Here is a 25,760-nt window from a genome sequence, read left to right on the forward strand (position 1 = left end):
TCTCTAATTCTAGCCAAGCAGTTCCGGCAGACTTGATTCTTAATAAAGATATTCCCCAAGCACTGAAAATTTGGACTCCAGCTGCTGAGTTACTTTCTGCCTCTGCTTCCCAGGAGAGGATGCATGGCAGTCCCATTTGTAATGCCTATAAAATTATGCAGAGTGGACCACTGCAATATACCTAATAAACCATCTGGCATTGCTTTTGTTTTTCCCAGAAACTGCCTACCACACATTATACCAAAAGGAGTGCATCTGCCTACACACAGAGCATACAGACCAGCTTGCTCACTGAAAAGTTTTCCCTACTGAAGAGTTCAAGGTGAGTCAGTTACCGTACACTGGATTTATTTGTTGTCTCCCAGAATTGTAAAGGGGCTGCCTAGGTGGCTCAGTAATAAAGGACCCTCCTGCCAATGCTGGAGATGTGGGTTCAATCGCTGGGTCAGGAAGATTCCCCCAGGAAGGAAATGGCAACCCACTTTAGTATTCTTGCCTGGGAAATCCCCTGGACAGAGGAGCCTGGTGGGCTATAGTCCATGTGGTTGCAAAAGAGTCCGACATGATTTAGCAACTAAACAATAACAACAAAATTATACAGAGCTGGAACCCAGGTCAGTGCAGATGCTTAAGGAAGAGGAATAGTGTGGAGAAGAATAAAGTGTAGACAAGATCTGTTTGAGCTTGATAACTAATGGACAGTTACTCTCATCTGGCTCTTCCGGTCACTTTCTGAGAGACTGTCCAAGAAGCTCTGAGATTACTACATGATCCATTCCCAGAAGGTTTGGAGGAAGTGGAATCCACATTGTTCCAGAACCAATGCCACTAGGATTGCAGTGTGTATTAGGCATCACAAGCTCAGTCTGGGAGAAGTTGGGATGCTTTAACTGTGGGTCCTGTGTGCTTGTTTTTTTTTGTTTTTTGCTTTCTTATCAAATCCGAGTTATTCTATCACATAGCTCAGACCGAGATATTTGGCCTTGCTTTCAGTTTTTTGAATGGACTTGAGCCCCCTACTCTGTTCTGCTAAGAATCCACTTAAATCGAAGCCAGATGCCTTGATTGGTTTCTGCTATCCCCTGTCCCTCAGGGTCAGACCTTACTGGCCTCCCAACTTCAGGACACTCAGTAGACTCTTATTCATAAGAGACAGATACAGATAATTGAGGACACCTATATTACATCTACCAGCTTGACTTTTCATGTAATCAATGACCTGAATCTTTAGGTTGCATGTTTCACCTATGGAATTGCGCTAAACACGATCTAGATTTTTTATGCCTCTTTAGATAGTACACTGAGGTCAAGAAGCGGCCACTCACCTGAGTCAGTCCTGGCTCCTCAGCCCTTTCCAGGCTTGCTTTAGTCTTCCTTCCCACTTAAGTCTCATGATGCACCATGACTGAGTGGGACATCCCAAACCAATCAGTTTTTTTTTTTCCTATTTGTAATAATATTATGGACTCTCATCAGTTACAAATAAAAACATGTTTGGTCAAGTATGCTTGTATATAATAAAACCTCAAGGCTTCATTGGAAAAGGCAATGGCAACCCACTCCAGTACTCTTGCCAGGAGAATCCCATGGGTGGGGGAGTCTGGTAGGCTGCAGTCCATGGGGCCGCTATGAGTCAGACACGACTGAGTGACTTCACTTTCACTTTTCACTTTCACACATTGGAGAAGGAAATGGCAACCCACTCCAGTGTTCTTGCCTGGAGAATCCCAGGGACGGGGGAGCCTGGTGGGCTGCCGTCTATGGAGTCGCAGTCGGACACAACTGAAGCGACTTAGCAGCAGCAAGGCTTCATTTTGGGTTATTACTTTTCACTCCAAAAGGATGGGCCAAAGTGAGGATGGAAGGTCTTGCCCTGCAGTGAGGGTACTGGGAAGACACCACATTCAGAGGCTTGAGAATCAGTAAGGAAGCCAGTCTCCAGTGCACCAACCAGGTCTGTATCTACGATTTACACGCAGCTCCCCTGGGTGGCGCATGAGCTGCTGGGTTTCGGGTTACTTCGTGATGGAATCTGGAAAACACTTCCTCTATATCTAGTTGTTTACCAGAGTTAGTAGCAAATATCAGTTCTTTCCTCTGGGAGGGCTTAGGTGGCCTATCTTCCCTGTGTACCAGTCAAGTAAGGTCAAAAGGTCTAAGTCTTTGTTTGTGAAACTCAACTGCAAAGGCTGAGACAGGATTTGTAGTGAGCTTTCAAAAGAATGATAACTCTTTTCCTTGTGTAAACTTTCCCACCACTATATCTGGAGCAGGGAACTGTGTGAACACATAATTTTTCTGTTTTAAGCCCTCTCCTATTTGTGGCTTACCTGGAGGAGGGCAAGAAGGAGGGTGCTAGAGTGGAAAAAGGAGGGTGCATGCCTATTAGGAGTCCTGGGTTGGAATTCTGACTTTACTGTCCTACTGGCTATGTGACCCTGGACATGGCACTTAAGCTCTCCAGATCAGGGTTCCCGCATTAGTTAAATGAACATACTACTTTGAAGCATGTTTTAAATCACTTATTCCTTATAACATAGCAGATGTACTATTCATCACCTCCTTTGTCTCTTCTTCTTTTATAGGTCATTGTCTCCTACTTCGATTAAATCCTTCCCAACCTTCCGTCCCAAAGTCCCAGCATCCTTGCAACATGTTGTATAAAATTAAGAGGTTAAAAAAAAGAAAGAATATTTACAGAACATTTGGAAATACATCTAAAAATTGGGATGCTATACTGGGTAGACCAAATAACTTTGTGATTATTTCTCTGTCCTATTTAAAAAAATTAAAAGAATTCAATAGTTACCTGTCCCTCTAGATTTCCTGAGAGTATTTTCAGATTATTTCTATGGGGAAAAATAAAACAAAAACTCATGTGAAAAAAAAAAAAAAACTCACGTTAATTATTTCCCTTGTTAATTATTTCTACATGCATGTGCACATATCTGAATAATGCACATATTTACATTATATTTATACTGTAACATTAATCATGTTCATTTGTGTGTATATACATGTATAATACATACATACATACATATATATATACACACACACACAGCATGTTTACAGTTTAAAAATTTTAAATATTTGAAATTTTCTGAATTAAACTGCAAGTACCATAACAACAAAATGTTTTCATCTCAATATAAATTGACAAAAATGAAACAAAAAGTATTTTTTACCTAGAGAAGTTATTTTTAATTTACTAAAGATATTTAAGTATATATTGCCAACAATTTTGAACTTTTCTATAAACTTGACATATTATATTATATATAGGACTATTCATAATAATTACATAATTAGTGTAATAAATATTTTAGATCTGTTCTATATTTCTTATGCATTTTATTTAAAATAGTATTTTTCTGACCATATAAGTAACATATGTTCATTTTAGAAAAAAATAGCAAATATATAAAGATGTAGGAGAATTTTTAAAAACCTGGTATTTTACAAGTTAGAAATAACCAGTGTTACTATATGTCAATCTGACGGTCTGCCCCTACTTATTTTTTGTAGAAGCTATTTTCATACTACACAAAGTCTTAAATTCTGCTTTCTCTTAACATTGCCTGAGAATTTTCTCAGGCTATTAAATATTTTTTAGAAAAAACAATTTTACTGAAACATTTTATTATATAGGTATACATTATGTATTATTGTTAAATAGTTAATTTAAAAATACTGTCTACTGAGTTCTTTTTAATGTTTACATGGGCAGAAAGCTTTCATCAGGACATCTCCAGATGCATCTTTTGAAATATTATTGTTCACAGAGTGTGTTTATTATCTAGATAACTCAAGAATTGATGCTTTCGGACTGTGGTGTTGGAAAAAACTTTTGAGAGTCCTTTGGAGTGCAAGGAGATCAAACCAGTCAATCCTAAAGGAAATCAACCCTGAATATTCACTGGAAGGACTGATACTGAAGCTGAAGCCCCACTATTTTGGCCATCTGATGCAAAGAGCTGAGTCATTGGAAAAGACCCTGATGCTGGGAAAGATTGAGGGCAAGAGAAGAAGAGAGCAACAGAGGATGACATGGATGGCATCACTGAGTCAATGGATATGAGTTCGAGTAAACTCTAGGGCATGGTGAAAGACAGAGAAACCTGGCGTGCTGAAGTCCATGGGGTCACAAAGAGTTGGACATGACTGAGAGACTAAACAACAGCAACAATCATACCTTTTCATACTATCATCTTCTTTAACAAAGAGTTTTGGCCACAACTGAACATTCTTGGGGCCAAAATCATATTTCTAAATATTGGTTGTGGCTGCTAGAAAGTGGGTGATGTTCTAAGGTCTGCAGGGTGAGGTGGCTGCCGGTCTCCACAGCAGAAGTCCTTAGGCTAATGCTGAGGGGGAGGAAAGGAGAACTGGTGTATTTCTTACCTTTCCCCTTTGCTGTCAAGTGAGACTTCTTCCTTTTATCAGTATATCCAAACTGCTTTTAACATATACACACACCTACCAGCGGCCTCCATCTGCCTCTTGTGTTAAGAGCCGCGCCATCCATTTGGCAGCACAATCTTCTACTGGATTTCCAATCACTCCTTCTACACCTTTAAAATACCACAAGCTATCAGTACTCCAGTGACCACTTTCACAAGCCAATGTCAGGTCCTCTTTAAGATAAGAGTTATATTTGTGTATTTCTTAACCATTTAACGACCATTGTATATCTCTCTGAATGACTAGTTCCTTTTCAGCTTTCAGATCTCAGAGAAGCTGGGGACCAACTTCCTCCTCTCCCATCTCCAGTCACTCTGCTCCCTGTTTATTTACTTATAAATATCTCTAAATTATATAGAGGATAGCATCGTACATGTTATATTAAATTTTCTTATTTGCCCCTATTAGAATATATCCCCATGAAGGCAGACATATTATCAGCTTTGTTCACAGCTGTACTATAATTACCTAAAAAGTCTGCACCACAATGGATTAATGATTATTTGTATTTTGTAAACCAAAGATCCTTTTTCGTGTGTTTAACATGAAAACTATAACAGCTATTTCCTTATATATGATCATCTGGAATTAATTTGGGATTCCCCCATTGTGAAAGAGTGAGCCTAACACTTTTCCAAAATACTATTAACCCCTAAGAAATAGAAAACAAATTACATAAGGATTCAGAAACCAGACTTAGGCCTTTGTTTTTCATGCCACGTTCTAGGGAGGTGTGTTTTTTTTTCCCCTAAACTGCAATTATTTCTCTTAAATTAATACATAAGAATAGCTCCCTGAATACAACAGCTTGAGTGGTATCAGAGTCGAAGGGCAAGGATGTGTTGATGCTTGACAAACACCAACTGAACATGTAATTGGAGGTGCTATCTGGGTAGGGGAGTCTGACCCAGGAGGGCATCTCAGAGGTCTTTGCTAAATGAAATGGACTTGCAACACCAAACTGAAAAATTCCAAGGCTGTTTCAGCAAACATTTATCTAGCGCCCCCTAATGGTGATGTCCAGTGCTGTCAGCTACAGGCTGAAGGGGTGAAGTGAAAAATAGAAGATTCTCCCCTAAATGAGCATAGAACTTGGTGAGAAAGGTATAAAAGGACATACATAAACATAATGCCACATTTTAAATATGTGTTGTTTAAAGGCTAATACGTGAAAGAATGGCACAGAGAAAGGAGCACTGACTATTTAGTAAGCACCTTTGGGTGGAAGGAGATTTGTTGAAGTGGGCAGAACTTGAAACAAGCGCTGTGCCAATTATCCATCTGTGTTTCTCAAGTCCACGTCCCACTCCTCCTTTTTCTACTTAGTAGCTCAGAAAACTATTTTCCAGGCTCCACTGCCCACTGCCTTGTGTGTGGCTGGGTCGAGCTAGTGGGAAACATTGGCGGGAGACGGGAGGCCTAGGGCAAGCTCCCCCACTCCCTCCCCTCTGCTGGGGCCACAGTGCTGGCAAAGGCTGTGTCTCCTCCGTGGCTCCAGTTTCTTCCAGACATGTCCGCCATGACTTCAGCTTCCATCTGGTGGTCCTGGGTCCTGGGCTCTGGGGATCTCTTTGTCTTTCCAGCCCAGGGAAGATAGAGGCCTCCCGTTGATGTTTATCTTGGAGTTGCTTCACCTTCCCCTATTTGGCATCCTGGCTCTTCAGTTACACAAGCAACAAATTTCCTGTATTAAATCCTCTCTGTCTGAAATCTCCAGGGATGACTTTTGTTTGACTGGCTGTACCCTCAGTGACATACTATGAATTCTAGCTTAGCGGGTAAAGAATCCGCCTGCAATGAGGGAGACCTGGGTTCAATCCCTGGGTTGAGAAGATCCCCTAGAGAAGGGAAAGGCTACCCACTCCAGTATTCTGGCCTGGAGAATTCCATGGACTGTCCATGGGGTCACAAAGAGTCGGACATGACTGAGCAACTTTCACTTTCACCCTCAGTGACACAGGAGCTAAGTTGCTGCTGATGGAGAAAAACAGTATAGGCCTGGAAGACAATGAGGGGTCAGAAGGAAAGTTTAGTCTGTGTTAAAGGAAAGGTGAAAGCTCACCTGAAAAACAACAGAAATTCCCATGCATGCTGAGACCGTTCTAATGAGGCAATGCCATCCTGAGTCTGGCAGGTCTTCGAAAAGGCTTTGGAGGGCTTTGTGTCTGCACAAATGTTTCAGCGAAACACAAGTACAAATCGTTGACAGAGAAAACACGCCACAAAGCCAAAAGGATTTGGATCCAGTCCACTTCTTTATTTTCCACCAAGTTTAAGTCAGCTATTTGGAACTCTTGGACAGGGCTCGCCCACTCAGAATACAGTTCTGGGAGGTGTCCTTTTCCCTCAAATTATCCACATGAGGACACTAAAGCTCTGCTCAAGGTCACACAGCTGCTGGAGGTGGGAGGAAAACTCCATTGTCCTGATTCCTGTAGCAAAGCCATAATTACTCTAGCATTTGAGCTCTTCCCTCTCCCCAAGTTTCAGTCCATTACATGCAGGTTTGGTCCTTCAGTAACTACAAGCTTCTGAACAAATTTGAATGAATTTGTTCCATGTCAATAATTTCTCATTTTAAAGGAACAAAAAGTAAGAATGGTACTCATTCCAATGTAACCAGCTTAGGGTGATTTTTAAATAGAAGAAAGCAATAGTAAACCAACAGACATTATACAGTCAACTGAAATGCGGGTAGCATTCAGGCAGTAGACTATATATCCTACTTCAACAGCAAAATCCAAAGCCCCCCAAATGCAAAGCCCTCAAACCTGTGGTGCTTCCTAAACTCTCATGCATTTAGCCTTTATGAAACCCTATAGATTTAGCGCTTCTATATCTGGACTGAACACTGAAGTTTGGAATAAAAGAAACACCTTGAGGCATAGATTTTAGAGACATTATCTGTTTAATAAATATGATTGTAAAAGCAATAAACAAGAGCAATTATACATTACACTACATAGTATTTAACAAAAAATACATCAAAAAAGTCATTTTAAAATTAGAAGTAGTTTCAATACTATAAGAAAACTTTCTTTTTTTTTCTTTTTTAATTGGCTTCCTATAAAAATAAGTTGGCAAATGAGGGAATTTCAATGCTCAGTTGGAATCCTGGAAAACACAGAACAGCTGCCAAGCACCCCATTGCTCTCAAAGTTGCTGTTTGGAACTTCTGAAAAAAAGCAAAGCAAACTCTGCATTTTGGAGAATGAATCCAATTAAAAATAAGGCAAAGGAGGAAACCTTGGTTGGGTAGTTCAGAGTGGAGCATGCACAGTTTGCCCTCTGGGATTTTGGAAAATGTTTCAGTATCAGATTTGCAGTTTGCCCTGAATCTTGCCTTTCCCATCCATCCCTCCCCACCCATTCCTCTGGCCTTGAGCCCACCAAACTCCTCAATGTGTTTGTACCTGCTGTTAGTGAGTAGGTAGGCACTTGGGTCCCTCCCATTGGCAGGCTCTCATCACTACCTTCTCTTTGGGATTGAGCTGGTGTGGCCTCCCATGATGGTTCTCAAACTTTAGAGTATTTCAGAACCACTTGAAGAGCTTGTAAAAACAGTCTTCTGAGCCCCAACTCTGCAGTTTCTAATTCAGTAGGTCTGATGTTAAGGGGACATAAAATCTGGATTTCTAACAAGTCCGAGGTGATGCTGATACTGCTGGTCTCTGGGTACCACACTTTGAGAACCATGGAGCTAGATCATATGAACAATAAGATCCCCTCTGAGCAAAATACTTTGCCTCACCAGTCTCCTATAGGTGGGAGGGAGCTCTAAGGAGAGGAACATGAGGACCTTGGAGATGCTGAATCTAGAACTGGCCATCTGTGATCACTTCCCAAAATGCCAGGCATCTCATCTCCACCTCTGTTTTAGACGAGGACTTACAATCCCATTCTTCTCTATGTCTTCTCGTGTATTCATTTATTCTTCCAACACTAATTCTTCCAACATTAATTTTCTTAATACCTATTCTAAGCAAGGCACTGTGCTAGATTGAGTATTATTCCCTTTTTCAGTTTTCCAATTAAAATTAATTGAACTGCAACTCTGATGATTCCCTGTTCTGTTGTGAATGAGCCTCGTTTGGTTTCCAAACACTGTCTTCCAGATTAAATTTGGGAGGCTCCAATCGAAGAGGATCAATGAAAATGTTTCCTATGGGATAGGAAGCCTGGCAGGTTGGGGATCAATTGAGTTCTACAAATAGATGGCGGCCTCAGGCACAATCTGTTTCCCAGATTCATACCAAGCATCTTCAACCATAAACTCTTCTGCTTGATTAACTTCTGAATGAAGATTTGCTACTCTTCCTTACTTGAGCTACACAAAGGCAGGGGTCATCAGGATCTCTAGGACACTGCCATTGTCCTTTCTCTTATATTTTAGAGTGGGCTTTATCCAATCCATAATACTCCAAGGGCTGCTGTTAGACATACTTTTGTTTCCCACTGTCTCTGGACCTTCTTTTCTGATGGCCCTGGGAGAACGGGGATTTCTTCCTGCTTTGAGCCAATCTGCCTGAGTCTGCTCACTCCACCCCTTTACACTTATTAAATTGTCCTTTGCTGATACTATGAGACTCACAGAGCAGAGAGCACACATGTAGAAGTCTAGGGTCATCCGACATAACCACAATCCCATCCCAATATGGCAAGACCTCCATATATTCTTAGACTTTTTGACACTCTTAAACATTAAATCCATTAACTAGGTTCTTCTTCTGCTTAACATCAGTTTTATTTTACAAATAATTTCACTCTACTGTAAAAGAAGAAATACTGGGTAATAGCAACCATCACAGGAGGAAATTGCCCTGCCACACAGTAACACATGCAGAACATTTCTCACAAGAATCTTCTGGAATCTGACTGCAGGAGATATTTGTTAAGCTGTGAGGAAAAACCACCATTCATTCGTACACTTTCTTTTCTAAGATACATGGGCCAGGTTTGACTTGCTTTGCATCTCTCAACTCTTTCACACACATTATGTGTTTCCAGGTGGGGAAAGGCAAGGATACTTAGAAAAGGCAGGTTCTACAGGAGGAGACAAAAAAAAAAAAAAAAAAAAAAAAAAACACATGAAGCTGACCCCTGCAGGGCAGGATGTATATGGAGGCTGCATGCATGGACATGTGCAAAGCTGACACAGAGATCAGAAACTTTGGGTGGTGGAGGCAGGGTTGGCAGAGATGAGGTCAGTTTTTAAGGAACATCAGGATGAAAGTCCAGAATCTAGCAACGTGTTTGGGAAGAAAAGGCAGGAGCTGTTGTAGGGTAAGTTGGGGACTGGAAGGAAGAGATACAAAGGCATTGACAGATCGTGACCACACGTGGAGAGCAGACAAATGGGAAGGTCACAACGCGGGTAAACTGGGATTCTGTTTCCTACACAGGGCAGGAGTAGGGAAAGCTAGAGGAGAGGTCGTCATGATTGGAAGGGGAAACGGGAAACCCAAGTCCACTTTTGACACACTTGCCCCCTGCCTTCCTTCCTTCCTTCCTTCCCTATTCTGCCTGAATCCATGGAGCCTGAAGTTGCTTCTTTGTCCCTATGGCCACTCAGAATGGAGAAGGCCACCTTGTGACCGCTGTCAGCCAACAGAGCTCCCCAAGATAACTTAGAAGGGGAAAATAGCAACAAGGAAAGTGGAACAGAGAAACAGCTCAGGGTTTTGAACTCCTGTGCATGTCTTTGTGTCTTGTGAAAAGAGCCAGGGTGGCTAATCCACCCATCAGCCTATAGTGCTAAAAGAGCTGTTAAATCTAGAGCCAAGAATATTTCCAAAAATACATGCAGATCTCCTTGGCCTATATATGTTAGGAATTTTCTACAAACACGACCGATCAGAAAAAAGAGAAGAAGAAAGGGGGAGGGGAGTGTTTTTTCCATTAAAATAGAGCACCTGTACACTACCCCTCCAAACATGTTCTCAAGGTACTGTCCACATGCACAGGCTTAAAGCTAAAAACCCTTGTTGTGTCTGAAGAATTAAAAAGTCCCGATGCAGTGAGTGTTTGTTTGTCTGTTTGGATTTTGATTGTTTTTATTTTATTTGTTTGTTTTTGTTTTTACTGGCGTCCTCCAGTCAAACATTTACATAGGTAGGGATTTCTTTTGTGCTTTGATTCTCAGCAACTATGGAAATACTTCCTGGCAAGATAGGAAACAGAACAACAAAGGGGAAAAAAAAAACAAAACACAAAGTTAGTGGTCATGGAGAAGGATGCACTTGACAAGAGCGAAATTCTTTCCTGATCAGCAGGTCGCCTGTAGCCTTTGGGGGTTTTCCTTAAATGGCAAATTGAGCCCCAGCCGATCCCCGCTTTGGCGTTGAAGGTGGAGTGGCGTGTCTTGCTCTTTGCAATCGGAGAGATGAGTCACCAGGTTGAGTAGAAGGGGAGGGAGGGGAGGGTAAAGCTACTCTCCTAAGAGAAAACGTGTAACACTTACTCATTTAATGACACTGGAAATGGAAAGGTGTCAGACACGTTGCAAGGCGCTGGGAGCTGTTCCTGGTGAAGGAGGGATTGCTACTTTAATAAAGCAAACACTGCCTATGCTTCACACCCCGTGGAAATGGGATTGAAAACCAAACGACCCACAAAAATGCACTTAGAAGCTTTAGAAATAAATAGGGTGAACGCTTCTCTGGACTTGAAGACCAAAAAACCTTTTTCTTTTTAACTCAAAGCAATTACTCATTTATCACCTTGTCTCCTCAAATAAAAGGAAGCATGCTGTGAAAACTGGACACCAGATGTGGGGGCTGTTGTTATCATTACCTCCCATACAAGCCAGGCAGCACATTTAAATTTCCCCTTAATATAGGCACAGAACTTTCCCAGACTAGTTTAAAGAGAGGATGCTGTTTCCCTCTAAGCACTTTTTTCTCTTTCTTTTCCAGGTTTCAGATTAACAGTCCTAGCTAAGGACCTTCTAGGTGGTTTGGCATTATCACATTGGAGTAAAGCATGAATGCTTATATAACAATGTATCCATCAGAGTCAGCAATGCAGGGTCTAAATGGGAACATTTACAGCTTCAACTCTAGGGCCACCAGACAGGAGGAGGCTAGGAGAGAAATGGATCACAATGGTGGCTTCACGGATTTACCTAATTTCCTGGGAAATTTCCTCTACAATAAATAGTAGAATATAGCAATTACCCTGAGACTTTCTACACCTAGCTGTTGGATTCCCCTGGTTTCTTTCCAGGCAGCATGAGCCCTACTGAATTATGTTGAAATCCACTTTAAGACTTCTGGTAGGGCACAAGTGGAAAGGAGGAAGAAATCTGCCAGCTGCTCTAGGACAATCTAACCCTCCAGTGCTCTCTCCAGGAAACTTCACTCCTGACATGTCCTGCCAACTTGATGGCTCTTGTCCTCAGAATTCTTAGGTTCCATGTTTCCTGGGGGACAATTTTAGATTAAAGCTAGATTAAAAAAAAAAAAAAAAACAAAAACCAGGGTGATCAGTCTTTCTTCTACTTGTGTTCTGGAGCAGTCTGCCATCCTTAGAACTGTCTCCACGTGGGGGCGCCGTGCCTTGCTCTGGTCATTATAAACCCTGGCTCCCAAAACCTTCCCAGCCCTCTAGGATCAGCAGCTCTAGCCTCTGAGCTCTGATCTGTCTTTCTCATATACTGTTAGAGCACATACTCTGCTCTTTGCCCATGAACACTTGAAGCCCAGTGTTTCAGCAAGCGTTTTTGCAAAAAAGGAATAAACTCAGAAGAGAAAAAACTAGATAAGAGCGAGAAAGCTTTTTTTTTTTCTCTCTCTCTCTCTTTTCTAAAGGAAGGAAGCAGGGAAAGAGGCATCTTAGCTGTTTCTCTTAGGGATGTTAGAGCATAGAAAGTGGTTACGTCAAGCCAGAGAGGGGTTAGAGAGAGAGCCAGCCATTGACTACTCAGGCTGAAGAGCTGAGGGCTACCAGGAATCATTTACCTATGAGCTGGGACTCCACCTTCTCATCTATCAGCTGGCCAGGCCGCCTGAGTTCAGTCTGAGGGACATAGGGCCTGCTTTCAGGGTGACTGACTCGACTGACCATCTCTTGTTCTTTTTCATTCTGCATCTGGGCATAAACATTAATCCCCGGGATCTTCCTAAAACATTAACAGAAACCATCACTGCTGTGCACGGGACGTGTACATCATGACCACAAAGGCTTCTGAACCTGTCGGGGAGGAGGAGGAGGGAAGGAGGGAGATTGTGGAGGGGGACACCCACCTTTTGAACTTGTAGATGACGAACACCGCCAGTCCCACAAACACCACGGACAGCAGCATCAGCATGGCAGAGCCACTGTGGGTTGGAGTGAGGTCCACCAGCGGGGCTAGGGGAGAAAAGCAAGGTACAGTCACTGGCAGGCAGGGGGGTGGGTGTGACTCTGTGACAGGCTTGGGGCATTCACACGGAGGCCTGGTGCATCCCACAGTGCCGTGTGGGATGTGCACACATGATGTACCTCACACGGCCAGACATGTGGGTGCATCTGAGCCTGTCCCAGGCCCCAGAATGCTCCAACTGCCCTGTTCAAGAAGTACAGTGGAACGATTTCAAGCACAGACTGTGGAGCCGACCTGCTTAGGTCCAAGGCTTGCCCTACCACAGGCTGGTTGTTAGTTGCTGGGCAAGTTACTTTACCTTCCCATGCCTGATCGGGAGAGCTGAAAATAAAAGTACGTGTCTCATTGGGTTTTTGTGAGGATTAAATGAATCGATGTACGTTAAAGCATGGATAACGTTGCTAGGCACATAGTAAGCCCTTTATGAGTCTTAGCTTTTATTGCTACTGCTATTATTGCTTTGAATCAATATTTATAATATGACTGTTAAATTTGTCTATATTCTGAATGCAAGCTTTTCCCCCCAAGTAATGCAGAAAACCAGAAACACTACCAGCAGGAATACGTTCATGAATTATCCAACCCCTCTCACTCCTATCCCAGCAGTTGTCATGTGAGAGAACTGGTTGCTTATATTTTTTACACATAGGAAACTGATGGCTAAGTGAATATTTTACGAGGCAGCTGCTCTAATGCGGGAGGAAAGATGTGAAATCCGGCATCATCTCTGTAACTTGCCAAAGTCCAGACAGCTCGTGCCAGGAGGCGCCAGTCTCTCAGAGACAGTGAGTCCTGCTCTTGGACTGAACAGATGCCTTGGCATCCATGAAAGATTCTCACTCCTAGAGTGCGGCTCTGGGGAGCATCTCCCTCCACCTGCAAACCTCCCTCCTCTATCCCAGGGTCAGCCTGCTCTACTTTAATGACTTTGCAATTAATTTTCACCCTCTCGAACACCGACATTTTGCAAACATAGCATAGCTCCAGCATAAAAGGCAAATCACGCATACCCCTTAGAAGCCTGGCCACTGACCTTTACCTTCCGTCCGTTTAAGCAAAGCCCAATATCCAGGGATGCAGGTGACCTCTAAGCACCATTTTCTGTGGCTCTTTTTGTTGAGAGCCAAGAGCACAATGTTACGGTCACCCAGATACAAAACTTCAGGATAGGTGTCTGCAATGCTGATGGTTTCAAACAAGACCCAAGGCTGCTTCTGCTCTGTCCGGTGATTCAACGATTACGTCCCAGGCGTGCAGTAACTATGACTGGAAATTCCATATACCAGTTCTGGCGAAAAATACAAACCAAGCCCTCTTTCTCAGAAAACAGGTTTATTGTTTTAGTAGAATTAGCTTTTAGGAAGGGCTAAAATTAAGCTACATCTCTGATTCTCCTCCCTAAGTCAAGCAGCATTTAAGCTGTGAAGTGTGTGTGTGAGGAGACAGGATGGGTTCACTGAACAGAACACCCAAGGCAAACGCGCTTTGGGCTCAAAACTGAAAAATAAAGGTCTCTTCCATTTACTTAGGCAAATGCAGTGCAAAGGGGTCCGGGAATACTTCAGCACTCACATCACGATGCGTAGAAGGTCAGTGGGTAAAGAACACCTTCCATCTGTCATAGACATTACTGCAACTGACTTTCACTGTGGAGGGAAGGGTAGTGATCCCCACTGAACAGACAGGAACCGTGAGGGCCTCCCTGGTTAGTGTCGCTCCAAAGGACTCAGGACAAGTAAATGGAAGAACCAAGACTTAAAGTCCCTCTTCTCTCTCTCTCTCTCACAAACACACACATACACACACATGCACACTTTTCTATATACTTCAACCCCGGGCTAATTTCAGCAGGACATATCTGGAATTTTAAAAGATATTTCTGAGAATGGGGCTAAAGGCTAAAAGTAAAGCACATGAAGCAAATTAACAAGTGACAAGGTCAAAGTATTCTTATGTTTTCAAAGGACCGATTAGAATCCTAGGTCATACATTCTTAAACTCTGATAACATGGAGATGCACATACATAGACATGTGTGTATTTATGGGTGGTGGGCTCCCCTGGTGGCTCAGTGTTAAAGAATCTGCCTGCCAGAGCAGGAGACGTGGGTTCAGTCCCTGGGTCAGGAAGATACCCTGGAGAAGGAAATGGCAACCCATTCCAGCATTCTTGCCTGGGAAACTGCACAGACAGAGCCCGGCAGGGTTGTAAAAGAGTCAGATACACCCTAGCAACTAAACAACAATTTATCAGTGATAAGTGTACATAGAGAATGAACCCTCATGCATCCATCACTCTTCAATAACCATCAACCCAAAGACAATGTTATTTTATTTCTACCCTGTCCAGTGCCCACAACCCCAACACTGGGTTATGTTGAAGCAAGTCTCACTATTATATAATTTCCTCTGTAACTCTAAAAGATAAAAGTTTCACTCTATTTCTCTCTGGATGTTATCACAATACCATCCTAACACTTTTGGAAATAATACTGGAAAGCAATTAAAGGCAATCTTCTAATGCAAACCCCACATTTGACAGGGAATTAAGGGAGGCCCAGGGAGAAGCTGTGGAATATAAGGATGAGTAAAGGCAAGTAGCTGTATTAACTGAACCTCTGATTCCCAGCTGAATGCCCTTTCAGAACAAGAGGAACATCAGTGTTATGGAGAAACCAGGAAGAATACTAAGGCTGCCTGAAAGGGTTGGAATTTGAAATAAATGTAAAACTAAAGTGAAGAAATTGCTGCAGCCAGGTTCTCACTGACACAGAAAGCAAACACACAAATGGACTCTCTGTCCCTTCTCTCCCCTTCCTCCTCCTCTATCTCCCCATCACAAGCTGAAATCTTTCAAATCTAAATGATTCCCACTCAAATCATCATTTACAAGCAGGCGGCATTAACAATGTTAAGAAATTCGCACATTATTTTGGGAAAATGAGCTTCTGTATCCCGAGGTCTAAAATGTATGCACTCCCCCGGCCATCTTTGCATCGCGAGTCACTGCTCAGCGGCAGGAAGCAGGCAGCAGCAGTGAGAGGTTGAGTACTGCTGCCCTCTGTGTTTCGTGGGCGACTCCTGCTTGCCGATCTGTGTCTGAAGCTAAACAGGACTATTGCTACTCCACACAACCTCAGATGCGTGTCACAGTTTGCCCAACATTACTAGGTGGGTTTGTCTGTGTTTTGCTGAGGAATGAACACTCATGATAAATGAGCTTTAGCTTACTGTCTGCAATAAGCATAAATTAATCCCTCTCCAATTACAGCCTAAACAAGGTAGAAGGGGCAAATGCTGAGTGGTTTATTTGCCACAGTTGACACACACCATAAAGCATGGACATAGCATTACAGCATGTGACTTGACAGTTCTAAGGCTGATGCTGGTACATGTCGTTTCTACAATCCTGCAGAAATGCACTGAATTATTACATCCTATTCATGAGGACCCAGACTGATTATGATAATAGCGATGCTTACAGGAATAACAAGAATTCTTGTGAAAAGTGATCCATACACAGTGAGTGGTAAGTAGGGTCACAGCTTGAGGCTTGAGTATATGAGAGGAGAGTGAACTCAGAAACTTAAGTTTAGGGTGAAATAACTGATATGGTCCCTGTTTGAAATCAGATTCTTACTTGGCCACTTGCCGACACACTAAATGACTTAAACTGAACCTCGGTTTCCTCATCTGCAAAATGGAGATAAAACTAGTGCCTATTTTAGAAAGCTGTGAGAATAAAATAAGATGGAATTTATAAAGTACTAACATGGAGAAGGCAATGGCACCCCACTCCAGTACTCTTGCCTGGAAAATCCCATGGACGGAGGAGCCTGGTGGGCCGCAGTCCATGGGGTCGCTGGGAGTCAGACATGACTGAGCGACTTCACTTTCACTTTTCACTTTCATGCATTGGAGAAGGAAATGGCAACCCACTCCAGTGTTCTTGCCTGGAGAATCCCAGGGACGGGGGAGCCTGCTGGGCTGCCGTCTATGGGGTCGCACAGAGTAGGACACAACTGAAGTGACTTAGCAGCAGCAGTAGCAGCAACATGGTGTCTGGCAGATGGTACATACCCAATGACTTTAAAACCATTATATCATTGCTATTCTATTTCTAAAAGTGTAGTCTATAGAGGACAAGCCCTGAAAGATAACTAGAGTTCATGGCCAGATAATTTAGGGAAACTGTATATATGACATTCCCCATCTTGGAGATTCAGTATATGAAAGTTCACAGCGGTCCTACAGGAAGGAAACTCACACGACTTCATCACAGGGGTTCATAAAGTCGTTGGGGCACATGCCCTTTGCCGACCTGGGTCCACACAACATGCTTTAGGGAATGCTTCATCCGGAGCATCACTAATCCCCTTGGCTGCAGCCTTGCCTCTTTAGGTTATTTTTCAGTTTGAAAGTCAACAATATGGCAGCATCACCCTGGTGAAGCTCCGCAAATATCCTTACTGTGGTCTGTACTGATACTCATTCTACCAAAGGGACTTTCTTGGAAATCTATCTGCTCTATGATCCTGGAATTTTGAACTTATATTACATTTCTGATCCAGAAGTTAGTGCTGTCAAGAAGTTACAAAAGCAAGTTCAAGTCTGCCAAACTGATTGATTTTTCCTCTCTTGCCTCTAAAGCAGACCAAAGTCAGCCTTTACTTACATGCCTTGAATATTACAAAATACATGAAGTCTGAAATCTCTTTTTCAGAAATTAAAGTTATATGGGGCTGGAACAGAGAAAGTTTATCTAGCTCACAGGAAGGGTTTACAGAACCTTATGACAGAGCACCCGCATTTGTGTAACAGCCAAATCCAAGCTGGATCACAGAAAAAGCCAGAGAATTCCAGAAAAACATCTATCTCTGCTTCATTGACTACACTAAAGCCTTTGACTGTGTGGATCACAACAAACTGTGGAAAATTCTTCAAGAGATGGGGATACCAGACCATCTTACCTGCCTCCTGAGAAACCTCTATGCAGGTCAAGAAGCAATAGTTAGGGCCAGATATGGAACAATGGACTGGTTGGAAATTGGGAAAGGAGTATGTCAAGGCTGTATATTGTCACCCTGGATATTTAACTTCTTTGCATAGTACATCATGAGAAATGTTGGGCAGGATGAAGTACAAGCTGGAATTGAGATTGACAGGGGAAATATCAATAACTTCATATATGCAAAGGACATCACCTTAATGGCAGAAAGTGAAGAGGAATTAAAGAGCCTCTTGATGACGGTAAAAGAGGAGAGTGAAAAAGCTAGCTTTAAACTCAACATTCAAAAAACTAAGATCATGGCATCCAGTCCCATCACTTCATGGCAAATAGATAGGGGAACAATGGAAACAGTGACAGACTTTATTTTCTTGGGCTCCAAAATCACCACAGATGGTGACTTCAGCCATGAAATTAAAAGACTCTTACTCCTTGGAAGAAAAGCTATGACAAACCTAGACAGAGTATTAAAAAGCAGAGACATTACTTTGCCAACAAAGATCCATCTAGTCAAAGCTATGGCTTTTCCAGTGGTCATGTATGGATGTGAGAGTTGGAACATAAAGAAGGCTGGGCACTGAAGAATTGATGCTTTTAAACTGTGGTGCTGGAGAAAACTCTTCAGAGTCCCTTGGACTGCAAGGAGATCAAACCAGTCAATCCTAAAAGAAATCAATCCTGAATATTCATTGGAAGAACTGATGCTGAATCTGAAGCTCCAATACTTTGGCCACCTGATGCAAAGACCTGACTCATATGAAAAGACCCTGAGGCTGAAAAAGATTGAAGGTGGGAGGAGAAGGGGACAATGAGATGGTTGGATGGCATCACTGACTCAATGGACATAAGTTTGAATAAATTCCAGGATAGTGAAGGATAAGGAAGCCTGGCGTGTTGCAGTCCATGGGGTTGCAAAGAGTCGGACATGACTGAGTGACCTGAACAACAAAGTCAACGAATCCAACCTAATCATAATAGTAGCTCTATCCTGTTATGACTCCAGGAGAATTTTAAATTAATTTTAGTTAAACTACCTAAAAGCATTTCAGATCTCCCTGAGGAGAGCGCTCAGCCTCATGTAGATTGATCGCTCTACTGCCTCAACTCTATACTTCTTTCTGTGCCCAAGCTGCAGGCTATTTGAATTTGAAGCTTCTCTTACCAAAAGGAGAAATTCATTTCCTCACCCCCTTGAATCTGGGCTGGCACTGGACTTGATTTGGCAATAGAATGCAACGCAAGTGATGGTGTACCAGTGTGAGTTTCAAGGTCTCACACACTTCTGCTTTCTTTCTTGGAATCCTGTCACTGCCACTTTAGAACAAGCCCAGGGAAGCCCACTGAGGTATGAGAAACCACGTGCAGCAGAGCTTAATTATCCCAACTGAGGCTATTCTAGGCCAGCCTATAGCCAGCCGACCCCCAACATGGGGCAGCCCCGTCAAGATCAGTAAAGCTCTCTACCCAACAATGCGCAGCTAACTGCAGACACATAGTGAATACAGACAAAATCAGAAGAACCACCAAGCTGCCACACAGGCTCATGTGCAATCATAAATGCTACTGTTAAGCCACTGAAGTTGGAGGTGGTTTGTTACACAGCAATAGCTTACTGACTCCTTCTCTCTTCAAAACCCTTTTATTTCAATGGGTTGAACATCCAATTAGTAATTCTTACTGTTGGGCTCTACATTATCCAATTCTTGGTATGGACTTTTGTCCCTACTGACAGGGTGCCAGGGTATAAATAAGATGACCATAAATGTTCTTTTCTAAACTAGGACACTTTGAGAATGAAAGGGAGTGCTACTAAATCTTATATAGACACAACAGATATGGCCTGACAGCCTTGGTCCCTGTAGGTATAAGAAACTTAGTGCCTAAAAGGTAGCTCGTCCTAGGTTCTGGTATATTCTCTGTATTGTGCATGTGTTCGCCTATCTTCCTTGGTTGTCCCATTTTCTCTGGAAGGTGTTCCCTGAAGGGAACTGCATCTCCTGCATCCTAACTGTGGCTTATTTCCAACCTGATATATGATTGTACTGTTTCCGAACTGTTCATCTGACCATTCTCTGCCCAGGAGATTCTGGGTACATCTTCAGGGCAGTTAGCCTATAGTCATTCATGCCTTTCTATAGACCCAGGAAATCTTAGGGGGAAAAAAAAAAGCGCTTATGAATCTTCAGAAGCTAATGAACCGCTTCATTGCTGGTCCCTGGCATATTTATGAAAGTATCACAATCATTTAGTCACCTTTGGGAAAGGGATATATTTAATATCTCAGCACCTGTTATTACTTATCATAATACCATAACAGCTTAATAACTGTCAAAAACCACTGGGTCCACATGTCTGTGAAACAACCTAATTATGTGTAGAGGAAAAAAAAAATATTTGAGAGGAAAAACAGAAGAAAGGAAAAGTATTACAAGCATGACTTTACTCACAAAAGACTCGTAAATGATAACCGTGTAGATCATAAGGCAACCAGAGACTAAAGAGACAGATAAATTTATTGGTTGTGGATGAATTCCACTAGTGCTAATTTCATCCCTAAATGGAAAATGTTATTGTAACCATCTATTTCACTTTAGAGTTCTGACCTCCACAACTTCACAATTGGGCATCTGCATGTATAACAATGTGGCTTATATGATACTGTGTTTTCTAAAGCTTCTGAACTCATGCTAATTCTGCCTTCAAGTGAAAGGGTCTTTCTCAATGTAAACTGTTAGGCAGAATTCATGATGTATCTTGACCTAGACTGAAATTCTGAGTACCTTATCCCCTCCCACATTGACTCATAACATATCCAGAGGTAGTAAGCGAAGCTGGGAAATATTAATTCTCTAACATCTCAGTGATAATATCTTTTTATTACACCTGAAAAGAAATTGAACCAGTCAGCAGCAACCATGGATGCTAAGATAACACAAGATAACAGTTTTATTAAAAACCCACACATACCCTTGACAAAGGACAGGCTTCCTAAACATAATAGCTTAAACAAGGCAACTGCTAGACAGATAGGAGGGGTTGAGAGCAGTTATGTGGTATTACATTGTAAAAAATTTCAGCCTGAGATTTGAGGCTTTGCGAAATATTAAGCTTTTACCTTTTTTTTTACCAATCAGTATCCAAAACCCCAGAACAGTGACCCCCACCACTAGCAGTGGAAGAGCATGCTGATTCTCTAATATGTGCAGAAATACAGAGAGGTGTGGATGTATCATTTTCTATTCACACTAGCACATTAACAACACCGAGATAGTATCATTTGTTTAACTTTCATAAAACCCATGGCTGTTCTGCCACCAACATTCTGGTTCACGCTTTAATCATTTTTCAACTGCTTCACAGCCACAGCTCTTGGCTGGCCTTTGCCATCCATCTAGATTATGGATAGAGTATATCCCACATTCAGAGGCAGGTTTCATTTTTTTCCCTTACTCCCACTGTCGTCTACTCATTCGGCCAATTAAATTTGCTCCAAATACGTCAAGGAATTAGATTTTAATGTTTATTACTAATTTCTTCCTACACTTAATATCAAGGGCCTTTTTTCCTTTTTTTAAATGCATGCCTCTGTTTTGAGTGGATGCCCTGAGTTGTAAATCAGATTTATTGCTGGAGATAGACGAGCACCTTTCCTTGTTACGCAGATAGATTTCTGTTTGCAGAATGCTTGTAAGAGCAGCTGCTGAGACTGGTGAAAGGCCTGGCTGCATAAACATCTCTTGGGGAACCTGTTACAAAGGCAGATTCCCAAAGATCCCTGGGATTCTGATTCCAGGAACACGCAGTGAGGCCTGAGGAAGCTCAACTTTGATGAAGCTTCCTCCGAAACTATGACGCACAGCCAAATAAAAGAGCAACTGTTTTATAGCAGGGATTGCCTACCCTAAGCTAGAAAGAGATTTTCCAGCCACAGAACAGGCAGCTATTTATCCCAAATGTTTTGAGTGAACCAGTTAGCACCAGCTTTTCCAGTGCCACTGTACAGAAGTCTCATCTCTCAAGGTTGAGTTTATTTATCCAATAAATAACTCCTGTGAAATGCACGGAATCCCTAAGTGCTGTTGGTTGTCATTTAATATGAATTCATCTAGTGAAGGCTCTGTGTCCTCAAATAAAATGTAGTGTTTCCCTTTGCTTGCTGAGGCATTAATTTCTAGTCTCACTGCCCTCATCTCTTCTACCAAAGGAGAAACAATACGTTTTTTAAGCGGCTTTCTCCCCATCCCCTGTCCCCTGTCCCCATCCCCATTCCCAAATATAATTGCTGAATTAATTTATGACCATGGATCCTCACAGGAACAAAGTTACAGACTTTGGTGTAGCGTGAGAGGTTTGTATCAGCAGTTAAAACTTTAGTTCATTACCGGTCAGCAGATTCCCTTCACCTGGCAATCTACTAAAAGGTGATAAACTAAAGCTCACAGTTTAAAGCATTGTCTGGTCCTGGTCTCTTCACCTGAGTGCCCACCTGCTAGTCCCAGCTTCCTATTATGGTTCTTTACTTGTCTGTTTCGGAGAAGGAAGTGGCAACCCACTCCAGTATTCTTGCCTGGGAAGTTCCATGGACAGAGGAGCCAGGTGGGTTACAGTCTAGGGGGCCGCAAAGAGTCAGACATGACTAAGTGACGAACACTAGCACCAAACTAACATGACCATGGCAGCTATCTGCTTTGGCAACTATAAAAGAGACTCTAGGTTTCCAACTCTATCAAATAAATGACCATCTCTTGCTACTAGAATTGAAAAATCCTTGTAAAATGGGTAAATACTTTGTAAAATGAGAAAGGATTATTGGCTGTTGACCTATGGTCTTAGAAAACCCATTTATCTGCCCCTTCTTTCCTTTATCATGTGTATCATACTTTGTAACAGTAAACTAAACATGTGTTGATGAGAGTTTTCTCACATTATGCATGGATGATGAACAAAGTATATAATATAAATGACATGTCAAATAATGACACATTTAATTCCCATGAATTGTATCCCTCTCTCTTTCCTCTGCTCATAATTATATCTTCAGTTAATATCCAGTTAGGAATATTTGAGGGTATGTATCTAAATGCCACAAACATGTCATACTATGAATCACTTTACACATAAACTTAACTTTGTTCTGCTTCTGCTCAGCATAGCCCCTCAACCTGGCAGGTTTATTTTCTCTGCTTTGAGTGAACTCCTATTCAGCATGAAGGCTCATTTTTATTGAATCTTCCACATGCAATGCTTTTCATCCTCTTGATTTAAAATTAGGAAAGCTTCATGCAACTAGTATTTGGACCAGATCAAGCCAGTGTACACTGAGCAAGAGTACTAGTTTATTTCACATCTCTGGAAAAACCATAGTTTTAAAGGAATCATTGCATAGTGAGGTACAGAGTCATGTGGAGAAGTAAGATGATAAACTGGAAATGAACTGTGTGCCCTTGAGTAAATCCCAAGTTACCAGAAGCAATGAGAAAACTATTGGCATTTTAGGGATATTTTGTTAACAGCCCAGGCTTGTTCTGCTGTAATTACCTACAGGCATCAAATATTCTGCAGCAGATCCCAAGACTTCCTGTGAGTCTTGTTGGAAAAACTCTCCCTAAACCATCCCTACATCACACATCATAGCTCTTAAAATACAGGAGAAAATCAGTCAGTCAATCAGTCAATAAAAAGAAGGCCAGGGTAAAAACATGGATAAGAGAGAACTCAAGGGAGACATTACAAAAGATGTGAAGAAGGTCTGGTTTGTTTGATCAGGTAAGTGTAGTGTGATCTAAGGTTTGAGACCCCGAGCTCTGTCATGAAGGGAGACAGAACTTGCTTTGCTCCTTATTTTACTATTCTGGTAAAATAATGGCCAATAAGTTAAATTTGCTTCTGTATCTTTCAGGAACATCTCTCTTGTCAGTCCCTCTCCCATTGTCTTTAGGTCTCCTTTATAGAGCTCCAATTTTCCTTCAACTCACCCATTTTCTACAACATACATATCAACAACTATCATACATCTTAAAAAAGATATCTGACATAAGGAAAGCACAGAGGTGGGTTTTCCTGGGAAGCTTACTATTTAAATGAAGGCAAGGCTCCCCCATTATTGGGTAAGAGGTATTAAAACAGGACTCCTGGAGAAAGGAATGGCAAACCACTCTAGTATTCTTGCCAGGAAAATTCCATGGACAGAGGAGCCTGGACAGCTATATTCCATGGGATCACAAAGTCAGACATGACTGAGTGGCTAACACACACACACACATTATAACATGTCATGGAGACCAGTTCATAGACCAACACACTGAATCCAAAGGATAACCAAGAAGATGAGAGTTTTGAACGTATCTCTACAGGTTATACAGCCTTGTTGTACTCCTTTTCCGATTTTGACCAGTCTGTTGTTCTATGTCCAGTTCTAACTGTTGCTTCTTGATATGCATACAGATTTCTCAGGAGGCAGGTAAGGTGATCTGATATTCTCATCTCTTGAAGAATTTTCCAGTTTGTTGTGATCCACCTAGTCAAAGGCTGTATCTTGTTACCCTGCTTATTTAACTTATATGCAGAGTACATCATGCGAAATGCCAGGCTGAATGAAGCACAAGCTGGAATCAAGATTGGCAGGAGAAATATCAATAACCTCATACATGTAGATGACACCACCCTTATGGCAGAAAGTGAAGAAGATCTAAAGAGCCTCTTGATGAAAGTGAAAGAGAAGAGAGAAAAAGCTGGCTTAAAACTCAGCATTCAGAAAACTAAGATCATGGCATCTGGTCCCATCACTTCATGGAAAATAGATGGGGAAACAATGGAAACAGTGACAGACTTTATTTTGGGGGGCTCCCAAATCACTGCAGATGGTGACTGCAGCCAGGAAATTAAAAGACGCTTACTCCTTGGAAGAAAAGTTATGACCAACCTAGACAGCATATTACAAAGCAGAGACATTACTTTGCTAACAAAGGTCCATTTAGTCCAAGCTATGGTTTTTTCAGTAGTCGTGCATGGATATGAGAGTTGGACTATAAAGAAAGCTAAATGCTGAAGAATTGATGCTTTTGAATTGTGGTGTTGGATAAGATTCTTGAGAGTCCCTTGGACTGCAAGGAGATCCAGCCAGTCCATCCTAAAGGAAATCAGTTCTGAATATTCATTGGAAGGACTGATGCTGAAGCTCCAATACTTCGGCTACCTGATGTGAAGAACTGACTCATTTGAAAAGACCTGATGCTGGGAAAGTTTGAAGGTGGGAGGAGAAAGGGATGACAGAGGATGAGATGGTTGGATGGCATTACCGACTCAATGGACATGAGTCTGAGCAAGCTCCGGGAGTTGGTAATGGACAGAGAAGCCTGGCGTGTTGCAGTCCATGGGGTTGCAGAGAGTCAGACATGACTGAGTGACTGAACTGAACTACAGTTTATAAATTAATTATATCTCTAATTATTTGTAAAAGCACTATTTACTGAACACATGATATATGCAATTTTCTGTGCTAGATACAATGATAGAGACACTACAAAGACATGGTGAACTGTATCCTCAGGAAATTAACTAGCAGAGAGGATGAGGATCAGACAGATAGAGCTTTAAAAAACCCATATGAGTTCTGACAAGGGATAGATGATATCCAGGTAAAGGGTTCTAGAAAAACAACATGTAAAGGTTAACATAGAGCTGAGCCTTAAAATATAAAGACACTTAAATGATGTAGAAAATTAGAGAAAGGGAAGTAATGTTCCAATTGGGAATACCATGAGCAAAAGTACACTTCCATCAAAACACCAGTGTTTCCAGTCTAGCCCCCAGCTTGACTGAGTCATACTCCCTCTGTCTGCTAAACATGACGCCAGCTGCCACGGGGTCCTAAAAGCCAAAGAGAGCCACTCAAGGCATGGCCCTCTCTCAAACTTCTTGATAACAGC

The 25,760-nt window shown here is 42.0% G+C and overlaps 1 protein-coding gene and 1 long non-coding RNA gene across 6 annotated transcripts in view; one reads left to right on the forward strand and one right to left on the reverse strand.

The window, feature by feature from the left end:
• The first annotated feature begins 233 nt into the window (after nucleotides 1-233).
• LOC129636639 (uncharacterized) lies at nucleotides 234-2,715 on the forward strand. Its single transcript, XR_008707048.1, has 3 exons — nucleotides 234-322; nucleotides 1,842-1,954; nucleotides 2,586-2,715. It is a non-coding gene; the product is annotated as an uncharacterized LOC129636639 (long non-coding RNA).
• A 4,634-nt stretch (nucleotides 2,716-7,349) lies between these two features.
• SORCS1 (sortilin related VPS10 domain containing receptor 1) overlaps nucleotides 7,350-25,760 on the reverse strand; it is a 579,121-nt gene continuing 560,710 nt past the window's right edge. For 4 of the 5 annotated variants that reach the window (XM_055560719.1, XM_055560721.1, XM_055560724.1 and 1 more), the window contains 3 exons: nucleotides 12,708-12,813; nucleotides 12,423-12,583; nucleotides 7,350-10,624 (listed from right to left, as the gene is read on the reverse strand). In XM_055560719.1, coding sequence (XP_055416694.1) covers nucleotides 10,560-10,624; nucleotides 12,423-12,583; nucleotides 12,708-12,813 — 332 coding nt within the window. In that variant the 3' untranslated portion in view covers nucleotides 7,350-10,559. Of the gene's footprint in view, nucleotides 10,900-12,422; nucleotides 12,584-12,707; nucleotides 12,814-25,760 lie in introns of all 5 variants that reach the window. The other variant, XM_055560720.1, reaches the window with a different exon arrangement.

The sequence above is a fragment of the Bubalus kerabau genome, chromosome 22 (genome assembly GCF_029407905.1).
Source record: "Bubalus kerabau isolate K-KA32 ecotype Philippines breed swamp buffalo chromosome 22, PCC_UOA_SB_1v2, whole genome shotgun sequence".
NCBI lineage: Eukaryota > Metazoa > Chordata > Mammalia > Artiodactyla > Bovidae > Bubalus > Bubalus kerabau.